This window comes from Triplophysa dalaica, chromosome 7, assembly GCF_015846415.1.
Source record: "Triplophysa dalaica isolate WHDGS20190420 chromosome 7, ASM1584641v1, whole genome shotgun sequence".
In the NCBI taxonomy this organism is placed as follows: Eukaryota; Metazoa; Chordata; class Actinopteri; order Cypriniformes; family Nemacheilidae; genus Triplophysa; species Triplophysa dalaica.
Window position 1 is genome coordinate 18795665 of NC_079548.1, and position 12687 is coordinate 18808351.

General features: G+C 39.9%; 1 protein-coding gene across 1 annotated transcript in view; it reads right to left on the minus strand.

Moving 5' to 3' along the window:
• Window positions 1–12225, minus strand: part of shisa9b (shisa family member 9b) — a 33109-nt gene extending 20884 nt beyond the window's left edge. The window contains 3 exon segments of the mRNA XM_056753829.1: window positions 9071–9192; window positions 11443–12004; window positions 12007–12225. Coding sequence (XP_056609807.1) covers window positions 9071–9192; window positions 11443–12004; window positions 12007–12067 — 745 coding nt within the window. The 5' untranslated portion in view covers window positions 12068–12225.
• Window positions 12226–12687: the final 462 nt, after the last annotated feature.

Consider the following 12687-nt stretch of genomic DNA (forward strand, 5'->3'; position numbering starts at 1 on the left):
GTAATAACCTGATTTCTAACTAGCAAATACTCAGTCCAGAAACTCTGGAAGATAAATCCCTCGGGACTCACATCTGCCATTGAAGAGTGCAGATCAAAAAAAGTGGACCCATTTCTCACAGCAGTGCCATGAAATCCAGTTTGGAGTGACCCACTTCAAGAATGAACATCACCACTGGGCTTTACATTTGACTGAGAGGAGGTGTGCTGTAAACTAGTCAATGACATGGATTTTAAGCGAGACAAAAATGCTTTCCCCTGGTCGACCATCTGCAGAAAAAGAGGCCACGGTACCGTAAGTGCTCGGGGTGCGATGGGAGATTTGTGCCACAGAGAAATGACAGAAAGTAGCACTCCTGTGCCACACAGTCACCTGTCAGCCAGTCAGAGACAATATGTAGTTCTGCCAAGGGACAACACGTTGACACCATTTTACCAACTGAAATGCTTGAATAAAAATCCAACCATAACAAAAGCGATTTATGTGCTTTTGTTATGGATTGTGTTTTTTGGTCAGTCTGGCCGAGTGAGAGGTGTTACAACATAGTTTTAGCCTTATTCAACAGGATAGTAAAGAGAGGAATATTCTGCCATCATTTATTCACCCTCTTGTTATTTCAAACCTGTATGCCCCCATTACTTCTTTAGAATAAAAAAGAAGATCTTTTAAAGAATGTTGGTAACTGAACAACAGCTGTGCCCATTGATTTCTATTGTATAGACACAAAACCAATTCAAGTCAATGTGTGCGACTTTTGTTCGGTTACCAACATTAAATATCCTCTTTTGTGATCGGAAGAAAGGGGTTAGCTCAATAGTTTTAAAGCGGGCGTATAACACACAGGGTTTCTGCAAATCTCATATTATTCTTGAGTACCTATAGAGTAGTATTGTATACTTCGTATCTTCAAAGAGAATTTCGTATGATTCGATTTATAAAAGAAAGATACAGTTTTATGATTGTTTCCAAAAACATACGGCGCGTGTGGGGGGGAGGGGTAGGCTGAACTAAAGCACATGCGCACCCATTGTCAACAAAACACAGACATCAGTTTCACTCACCGCATGTGGTTCATGTCCGGCATCTTTTAGTGCTGGGACGGCTCCATATATCAGTTTCAAACGATCTCAAAATCCAGCGTTATATCCACCGTTTATATAACATTCATCACCCAAATGCAGTGAACAAACAAACACCTGAACTTTGCAAACGTATGCTCTCACTCCTGAACACAAGTCAAAGAGACATCTGCGCATGCTCCTTCTCCTGTGGCCGTGCCGTGTGCTTTTCCGGGAGAATTGTCCAATAAGGGACTGAGAAAAGTTGTTGCGAAACAGTTTTATATGTTCGAAAAAAACTTTCAGAAACCTGTACGATCGCTGGGGGAGTGTATCGAGCACAGAAATACTACATAATACGCCCAACTCATTTTTTGACAAGTTGACCATGTTAAGCATGTGAAAACAGCAAGATTAACATTGTAAAGAAGTCAGAATCCATGACACATTATTGCAGGGCCTCTTTAAAATAAGTCTTTCTGATACATATAAAACATAAAAAAACGTTCTCTAAAATACTATTTTTACTGACGTCTTGTTTACAGAGAAAGTGTTTATTGATTTAGACACGAATGTCCCTCTGTCAGTCTAACCGTGCTGTTCAGATTCAACGTGAAGGAAGATTTTACTGCTGTTTATGACATGCAACATTCTGCACTTGCATAACAATAACAGCTTTTGTAGGGTGTCATTACGCTACCAGAATAAATTATTGGACAGGCTCACGTACTGACTAATAATCCACATTTCAAAAACATTGCAAATATTATACCTAGAGCACTTCAAGAGGTCATTACAGGCACAATCTTTCCTATGTTTTTCATTTTGAATGAAGCAACGGAGCCAGAAACATTGAAAAAAAACAACTGATAAAACTATTACTGTAGCAGAAAAATATTTCATGAGCATCATGTTTCAAGTTGTGTCACGCTCTATGAGGAATAAAGAGGTCATGTATATTTTATTTCCCTGATGTTGACTCATAATGTTATTCACAAACGTTAGTTTTTCCTGACTATTTTCCACCTTCTTTTCTATATTTGGAATTAAACGGACAGGCTGTTTCATTAGAAAAGCCCGTCTCTTTATGTGGAATTATAAAAACGAATTATAAATATTTTTACATTCTCTTGCCCGGGTTGTTGTTTGCAGTTTAATCAAAAATGCTTCTTTAAAGTGATAGTTCAGCCACAAATAAAATTTCAGTCATCATTTGCTCACCCTCACATCATTTCTTCCGCAGAACACAAACGAAGATATTTTGAAGAATGTTAACTGGCCCCCATTCACTTGTATTGGTTTTGTGTCCATACAATAGAAGTGAATGGGGCCCGGTGCTGTTCGGTTATCACCTTTTTTCAAAATATCTTGTTTTGTGTTCTGCCGAAGAAGAAAAAACATACAGGTTTGAAAGGACAAGGGGATGAGTAAATGATGAAAGAATTTTCATTTGTGGGTGCACCATCCCTTTAACTGTCCTCTCCATCGTATCAGGTCCACAAAACAACAACAGTCTGAAATACTACAGTAATAGCGCCTTTCTGCTTTCATTTGTACACATTTCTGAACACAGAAAAGACTTTCAGCTTTACTTTTTACGTCTCAGTTTAAAAACAGTCTTTGTGTACCGGAGAGAAAGATTTAAACATGTTTTCATCGCAAAAAGCTTATCTAAAAAGCTAAATTTGACGACCTGTATGACATCAAGTGGGCAACGCTCCTCTGAAATCATGTCTGCAGTTTCAAGCACATGCAGGAGCATTTGACTGATGGTGGGACGTCTGAAGGTCTGAAGCAATCCACCCCCTATGGTGCCACAGCTCTCAAAGAGCCAATTCGAGTCTGATGCTCTCAACAGTTGCTTTAACAGTGTGAGCTCCGCGCACCCTCCGAAGAGCCAGACGTGCGATTCCACTCGCAGCTCCAATCGGGGATTATTTATATGTTTTCCCTGGTTTCATCGGCGTGCATTTTTTTGCTAATTATAAAGTGTTAACTTGGATCCTGTGAGTCTGTAATGTTGCTTGCCAGTCATCGCAGCGTTCCTCCGATGCACTGATTTCCATACCCACCTACAGTACCTGTCAGCACGGCGACTGGCAGGAAATAAACTGATAATTATTCAGGGTGGGAGGGGCTTCTCTCTGTTTAAAAAGTGATAATTGATCTGTCTCCCGGGGCTTTACCTGTACTTAAGGTTATTACAATCAATAATAGTCATTTCAGCTCCCATTCGGCACCACTGTGTACGAGTAATACTGTATGAACAGACCATTACAAAGGAGAATGGGGTTGTGTGCTGGGCAGTTAAACAGGGGGCGGCAGGGGTCATTTCTCAGCAGCTTTTAATTCCCTTAGTATGAGGGAGAGACTCATAACACAATCCTGTTATAACCCAAGGCTGTTTCTTTGATAACAAGATAGCTGGATGGTTAGTGGCCCCACTTGCGACCATATTGACAAACTATTACCAGACTGAACGGACTAGAAATCCTGTTAAAGTAAGTTCATTGCCTTCCTCGTTCTGGGAAATATTTATGAAATTAAGTTGGTGAAATGATGAGACTGCCTATATAATGAGCTCCTGTCAGATACTGTATGTGTGTATGACCAGATCATTATTTCCCATCATGCATTCAGTAATAGATAATCTTTTGTTAACACATCCGCGTGATCCAGATATGATTGGTAATTTACCCCTTTTTTACAGTTTAGCTGTATTTTTCATGGAGGAGAAAAACAATGGTCAGCAAAATCTTTCACCATCTCCATGGAAACAAGCCATGCAGCAGACCAGGTAAAGCTGTTTGTGTAACTAAAAAACCATTGAACTCAAGGACTTTTGACAGAAATATTCACTCCCGGCGAAACTTAATCTACTGTATCTCTCTACTGTAAGCAGGGAGATGTGCAAATTCCTAATATAGATTCATCTTCACAACTCAATTCCACTCAGTCTTGCGGTTTTATGAACCTCACAGGGTTTTATTTGGAGTCATTTTAATGCCGCCGTCACCTCTAACAGACACTTTAAGCGCTTTGAAAACAATGGCTAATCTCTTGCGATGTTTAAACAGAAAACCAGTTGATTGGTTTTCCTGAATTAGAGTTTGTTGCTTTGCCCGCTGGATTATGAGTTTAAGGTGTGAAACTGCTGTTTAAACATTGAATTTCTCATATATTGTTACTGTCACCTGTTTAAAACAAAAAAACAATCTTCACTCCTTGAGATTCTCAGTCAGGGCTGTTAATGTGGTTTGCATGTAAAATTACAGATGTATTGTGCTTGTTTGATCTATATGGTAATGTAACTTAAGTGGTCAGGCAGTAATAGATAAAGCCCTCATGCACCTGTTTCATGATTTGCAGGATTAGGATTATAAATTAGATTTTAATGATTCATTTATTTAAAATAATCTTCTGTTTTTCAGACTTTAGAAGACGCAGTTTTGTGAATATGAATGTCAAGTGTAATTTTAAGTCTGTGTATTGTAGAAAAGAGGTAATCTTCTTGGCGGCTCTTTATTAGAAAGGATTTAATAGACAGGAAATTGTTGGCAGAGAGAATATGAATGATATTCACGCAGTTTATGCTCATAAACTCAATATGGCAGCTTCACAACTTTTGCCCTTATCACAGTCAAAGTTCTAGTGGAACTACCCTGCCATCTGGTCGAGGACTTTATTTTGAGAAGTTTAACTACTTGGGTGAAATCGTGTTTTTTTGCGACTTCAGACATTTAATTACAGCTTTAGTGTAAATATATATTTTCAAAGAATCCTTACCATTAGAGTGGCCAACTTGAAAAATACAGTTCAGCCAGTATTTTGCACTATTTCAGCTACATTTACATTATTTCTTAATTATTAAATAAAATACGGTATTTCATTTAAACGTACAATTTGAAAACGAAAATAGGGCTTATTGCAGGCTAGACACAAAACCCCATCACCTGTGTGAGGACCATGGTGTGTCAGGAGCACATGCATTTCGTCACGATGGATACGGTGTTTTGGGATCCTGAATGTTTTTGAAACCGCGTTCCAGAGAGGGTAAATCTGAAAACGACACCCTTGCGTTTTTCTGTGAAGCCAATCAACATGATATTTTCTGAAACGATGATGTCATCACCCTACGTCTTGCAAGGTTTATGCAGATGTTCCAAGTCATATTTTCCGTTTTATCACTGTGGCATAATTACAGCGCAGCATACTGGTCTGGCATGTACACTGAATTGGTCGAATTCAGTGGTTTCGTGTGTACGCAGACATTTCTTGAGACCACACCACATTTACAGGTTTTCTTTACAACAAGGAAAAAGATTGGATAGTGGATGTGGCCTCATTTTTCACTTCTCTTTTCTCACAATAGGAGCACAAAGGTTTCTGTGCAAGCAGCTTATATCAACTTATAGTTACGTTTTAAAGTTTAGCGTTTATCCTTAAAGGATGGCTACCCACTATAATGAGGTTAGAGAAGCTTATGTAGTAAATGCATCTATACTGTTGGTCATGTTTCAGGGAAGGGACAAACAACCCATATGGGTCCGAGATTGCACCATTGTGTGAGTCCATGAATGGCACCGTTAAGCTTTTCTCCCCCGTACTTCATATATCTAACGTCGCTTCAAACAACAAGGCCAAATCAACCTCAAGTCCCGTGGCACAAGTCAGCAGTTCTCAGGTAAACACTTTAATGGGTTTCTGGCCGCAGAGCTTTGAGATGTGAGCGGGGCAGTGGTTTGCTGTTTTCTCTGCTTCGTTCAGAGAGACGCCTGATCTCCCAGCAGACGGCCCTTTTCTCATAATGTTATTTTGCCCTTGAGTTCAGAGAGACCGCTCCTTAAGAGGAGCACCACCTGCCCGTCGCCCGGCTCTGGTCTGTTGCTCTTGCAACACCAGCTCCATCACTCAGCCGGCCTGTTAACATACATTTCCCATCGGCTCTCGAGTGTTGTTGCAGAAAAACATGGGTGTGCACTACAGTTTTCACTTACTCGCTCAGCGTTCACTCAGACAGCTATGCTTAAGTGCTCAATTTGTTTTCTGTCCATGGAAATCGTCTTGTTCCCTCTCGGAAAACGAGCGGAGATAAATGAGAAGAGTCAAACATGCATCCCGTTACTCTACAATCTCGGCATCTAAAGCAACAGATGTCAGACCGCTGCATTACGATATGGTAAAATAAAAGCTTCCCGATTTTATACAGCTAGTCACCTACGTAAAACAGGCACATGAAATAAGAGAGCTATAAAAAGAGCAAACAACATCTCCCGCAACGGCTTACTTTCATTAGGAGGCTTTCGAATAAAGCGTAACTGTTTGACTCAACCTCAGACATATTGATCTAAACATCCGGAAGACAACTGGAAGGAGCTCGTGAATCCGTCAGCACCATGGCAACACTGTGACATGCCACAAGACACACTGTTAGTAAAGCTGTGGGTATCCATTCATTGAATTAGACTTCCTAGCATGTGATTTTTTAATCAAATCATTTTTTATTGATTAAACGACAATTTGAATTGTTTTTTCAGTAAATGATATTAGGTTAAATCAAAACAGGAACTCACATTCAGTGAGGCATTGCGTGATGTTTTTACTTCATTCAAGGTTGATATATTTAAAGGTACAGCAGGCTGTACATTTATTTAAGTTTGGTAAATGGATAGTTGACATATAAATGTGTAAATGTGTCCCCTGGTGTGACAGCAACAAATGTAGAAAAAAAACTAACAATGAATAGTTTGTTTTGCTATGTCAGCCCATAGGTAGATTACACAAATATAGTCACGGCTCAAAAGCACTCTCTGTCAAGGATGCACAGTCAACTATTTTCAAAGTAGGGCATATGTTAATACATAAAAGAAAAACATTAGGGTATTAAATTGTGACGATGAAGATTTTATAACAAAAACAAATGAAGTGCTATCCATTCACTAAGATAATACTCGACATCACAATCTTGCTATAAAACAAACATCTACCTGCTAAAGTGATGCTCATTTTCGATTTTTTTCCTGACTGACAACCAACACTTGATATGGGATTATCAACCGTTAACTGAGAAAAACAGTAAAGTAATGTAATTAAATTCTGCATATACTATTTGCATAAACAACAAAAGAACACAAATTCCTTTTTACCGCTTCTACAGTATAATATGAGCAGCACGTCAACACAAGGGTACTCCAAAGCACTCACTCTGGGACTTTTATGGTGAAGATGTTTCAGCATTATATGTATATATTTATATATGTATATATACTGTATATATATTGCCTAACATGCTTAATTTAAGCATCTTCCACTCTAAACCTTGTTCCTGTTAAGATGACATGCTGCATTAAAAAACAAAGTAACAACAAACATCATCTTAATCCTACCACCAAACCTTACCCTAAGCCTAAGGACCTGTCCACACGAACAAACAGTACTCGGTCACTGAAACCAAACTTTTTTGAAAACTCCTGCCAGGGTGAAGATTTTCAGGCTGAAGATAGTCTACACGACAAAACTGACATCCGAGTTTCAAAAAATCTTCAGATTTTGCATATGGCGTTGGAATACACGCCGCTATCCCCTTTGTTTGAAGTCAGAACATGGCTTTATAGTTAGGGTTATATCGGCACTTGTTGGTTTGGCAAGTTTTTGACAGCACTTTATAGAGTGTTTTTGCGTTTTAAACTCGATTTATAAAAATACCGATGTACTGTACGTGTGGTCTAGACCTAAGATTTTGGGCCGCAGCTGTATCCCATCTAGCCTAAACAAACAAAGAGGCTCTGTTCTTCTTTTCCGGCTCTCTTTTTGCGCCTGAAGTTCAGAGAGTAAGTTTGCTTTTTTGAACTACTTTATTAAATAACTTTTTTAATCGATAGTATTAGGGGCTGATTAGACAGAACGCTTCTTTTGCTGTTAGACGCGCCTCTTTTGAATTGTTTTCAATTGGTAGGGAGAATTTCGCGCTGCTTATGCACGCTGGGTGTCTCGCGTTTTTGCCACCCGCTGCACCTCGCGTTTTTGGCTCTGAGCGCCTGAAGTTGAAAAAAACTCAACTCTTGACGTCATGCGCCTTTTTTCTCAGATGTGGTGACAAAACTTAACAGTTGCACGAAACGTCCAGAGACAGCATTGATGAAGGAGAAACTTGTGTTGGCTGACGCTGGTTAACCTAGCAGAGCAAGCGGCCTCTGCTTGTACATTTTTAAAGTTTCTGATAATATTACAGTTCACCGCAAATAGAGTGCTCACGCTATAATCCTTGACTGACAGAACAGCTGTTTCGTTGGTTACCTAGCATCATTAAAAAAAAGCTCTGCTTTTCAAAGAATTAACCAAAAGAGCAGCGTTCTCCTTGAAAACCTTGCGTTTTCAAACATGAAAAGTGCGTTCTGTCTGAACGACCCCTTAAACAATCGAAAATGTTTCTAATCAATTAAAGATTAGGCGGTTTACTATATTCATCCCTAACCTCCTACAGTATACGTGGAGTGAAGCAACCTGAGGATCAAACTGTTACAACTGTTTTTAATAAGAATGAAGGACTGAAAGTATGATTCTTTTCACATTACAATTATCAAGTGCTTATTTTCCATAAAAACAACGTGAATATGCTAAAGAGAATGAGAGAGAGAAAGAGAGAGAGTAGTGTGTGTGCGTGTGTTAGTCAGCCTCTTAGCCTCTGGTAATTACTATCTCAGCATGTTAAATGATCACTATAGACGCAAGTGCTTTTGCAGCCCACCGGACGCGCCAAAAAAGGGCTTGCGTAACTACTTCCCCTGTTCTCAGCAGGAGTCGAATCAAGCAGGCGAAGAGATTTACTGATGAATAGCCATAGGATCTCACAGCTGCTTCTCTGAAGTGAGGAACATGCATCTGCTGCTATTGGGTTGTCAGGGTGCCGAGCGTCCTCCGCAACACATTCGAACTAATCTAAAAAAGCTTTAAGCAGCACGGATTCGACCTGTTGTGTTTCAGCTGTGAGGGGAAGGAGAGGCTGTACTTACGCAGGTTGTTTCCTGTTGCTCTGGCTTGTATGTTCTCATAGGGTTGTCCGTGCACTGCCATGCTCTCCTCTCTCTCCACATGTTCCCCCGGAGCTGTCTGACGCATCACCTGGGCCAGGGCTCTATGGAGATATACTTTTTTTACTCATCTTGCAAAGCTGTTAATTAAAGGAGTAATATGGACATTTTAGCGGCATCTAGCAGTGAGGTTGAGAAATGCAACCATTGGCTCAATCCACCCCTCCATATCAAAGCACCATGGCGGCTCTCACAGGACAAAGATAATGTCGTTTTATCGTTTCTTTGTCTAGAGATAAAGCGTATCGAAACGTGCTCTGTAGAGCAGCTTGTCCATTTAGGGCTACTGTAAAAATTACATGGCAAATTCTATGTAAGTAGACCTGCAGTGTGTGTGTCTTTATACACCTCTGAAGACACAGTTATGTATATTATATTGCATTTCTGTCAGTAAATCCTCCCAAAAATGTGACCTTTAAAAATAAAGTGTTTTTTTATTTATGGTAAAACAGTTCTGATATCTGAATCTGAAGGCCTATAAATGAAATATTTGAAAGTGTTTATAGTGTGGTGCTATAAAAATATTGCTCTGTTTGTTTGTGCATCCCGACCAGCCCGACAGAAATATTGGCTCAACCAATGGCGTGAATTTCATGCGTGATTGTCCGTTTGGCCAAAATATGCCTGAAATAACTGATATTTTGTTTGGCGACAATGCCAGCAGCAGTGACATTATACCAATCCGTAATGCACAGGATTTGCTTTTCACTGAACAAAAATTCAAAATGTGCCTATGAGTGCAAGAGGAGTCAATATTTTTGGTCCATTTTGCCATTTCCAGTGTTCGTTTAATTCAATAAAATGGTGGAGCTCAGAATGGTGCTATGTTCAAAAGGCACTTGATTAAAGGGGTGTAGAATAGCACAGGACTCCTTGTGGGTGGTGGATACTATTGCCGATCCGACTGCGCTTACTCTAGTGTGGGTCAATCTAAATAGAGTGAAAGGTCGACGCACAAACAGAACGTCCTTGAAATAGTAGTCACAGATCATAATTAGCCACGGATCGGTGTACATTATCTTATTAATGTCATGGAGACCTCTCTACTGATGTTTGGATGAGTGAGCACATGTGATTTGTTTGGAGTAGATGCTTTTTAGAGACAAAGTCTGTGCCTCACCGCAGAGATAATTAGAGACTTTTGGAGGTGCTGATGAATGTTTAAAACACTGCTGTTCAACAGATAAAACACAGCAGAATGCCACTGCATATCTCTTTTGTACTATACCTGCATTCAACACTATAATCAGCACTGAGTCAGACTTTAGTTTAAACCACCCCGTACTTTCTTCTGTGTCTTCAGGAAGAAGCATGTACTGTCACTTTCTTTTTTCTTACCTGAGACATAACGCTGTAAGTGAAACTAGGTTTCACGGTTTATAATCGTACATATTATTCCGATTTACAAGCCAATGCTGTAGATTGCCTCATGGATAAATAGACAGACGTGTGAGGTCAGCTGAAATTGCAGAAAACTAGCACAAGGTCATGGTGATTTGTGAGCTGTACACATACTGTAATACTTCAGAGGAAAAGTGTATTAAGGCTGCTTTTTCATACAATCAATAAAAATCTGTAAAAATAGGGCACAATATAATGTATTAATATGAAGGAATTTTCCGTATTTGTTTTTTTACAGTTGTTTTACCTGTATTTTACATTTTGCACAACATTAAATTACATTTTAGCATTAACGGAAAGGTCCGTGGAATAAAGGAAAATCCGGGATTTTATTTTACAGTGTAGCTTTGGAGTAATGGTTCTCTCATTTATATTTCATCAACATTGTCTCAAATTGTTTCTCTTAAAGAAGGACAAATTAAAATTAACATATGATAGACTTATGAGAAAAGGTGTAGGGCTATTTAATTCACATCACAGTTCAGATATGATTTTGGAAACATTGTTACAAATCGTTTGGAACTCAAGAGTTTTGCTTGATGGTTTCTTGGCAAATGTAAACAGTTAAGTTTTTTGAAACTCTAGTGAAGACACACATGAGATTACAATAGTGTTTTTCTCTTAATAAATGTCTTAAAAGTACGAGGCTTAAAATCTTTGCTTGCTCACCATATCATCTCAATCCTATCTAGAATTGGGGAGATAAACATTAAAGAGGTAGGCAAAACATGTTTTTCTCTCCTACACGACCCGTTACAGTATGGGATGCTCAGCTCCACACCAACAATATCTTGTTTTTAAAATTGTTTAATATTTGAAAGTCGAATTAGTCTAAAAGAACTGAGCTTTGTAACGCCTTTGAATTGCAGTTGGGTACATCCCGATAGACTCACCTGGACATGTTCTCTCTATGCGGTCGATGCGCCTTCTCCAAACCAAGTTTGGTGAATATCCCAACCAACGCCATAATAGCAACTACTCCGCATATGATATACACAATCAAATTCGTTTTATCCTTCGTCGGATCGTGCTGGTCCATCGTCTTTGGCGGTGGTCTACCCGTCATGGACCACGGTGGCGTGTCGTAGTTTTTGCAAGTGGTCTGATCCAACCGAGAGTTCTTAAACTCGCAGCAGAACCTGAAGCCACAGGTCCCGCAGCAGTACAGGTAACTACCCGTCCGGCACACGAACGGGGGATCCCACTGACCCATCACATCATAATAGCCCCGACACCTGTCCTCCGTGTGAGGGGTCTCCGCGAGACCGGTTTCCCCGTCTCTGGAGCCGTTGGACCCCGACGCAGTCACCACACCATCGAGGCTCTTTCCAGGTTCTCCCTCTGCGTCGCACACAAGAACTTTCATCAAAAAGTAACCCAGTAGTAAGCCAGTGCTTTTCATCCTGTGCTTTTCGCTCCTCTTGTTTGCCACGGCTGATAGGACGCTGAAGGTAGGGTTGAACGTCTTTTGTCATGAAGTGTCAGGATGCGTATCTCCATCAAAAACGTCACCGCCATCCGAGACGATGGTCATGTTTGAGGGTATTTCAAGTATGCTAATATTTGATTAGACAGAATCCTCTCTTACTCCGAAAGTAGAACCGCAATAGATGCGTTTTTTCTACTATTATAGGCAACCCTAAACTCCGTTGGTGTTGCGCACACGGGTGCGTTGAGCGTCTGGAGCGCACTGTGCTGCGCTTGAACAGAGCGCTGAGTGAGACTGAATGCGTAATGATGAGAGGAGGGGAGAGACCCAAGTATGGGCACATGGAAGGTACAAAAGGATTAAGAACAGAGAAGTGCAGGAAATGTGTCAATCAATTTCAAGTAGCGCAATTCTTATATAAAAAGAAATTGCGAGTTAATGGGATGCGCACGTTAAGAACGCGACCCAGCGTACCACCACATTGATTTGTTTTGTCATATTGGTTGATTTTGTTTGATACGTTTACTCCTTCAATGAATAAGAAATTAACATTTGTCATCATGCAAATGTCGAATCGTTAAGATTCATCATGCCAGCCAAACATAATTAGTTCTAACAATGCTCAAATCGAACTGCTTGAAGTATGTTCGACATGTTGTTGTTTTTTGTACTTAATTTTTATTCAATACGTACAAGAAAATAAAAATAC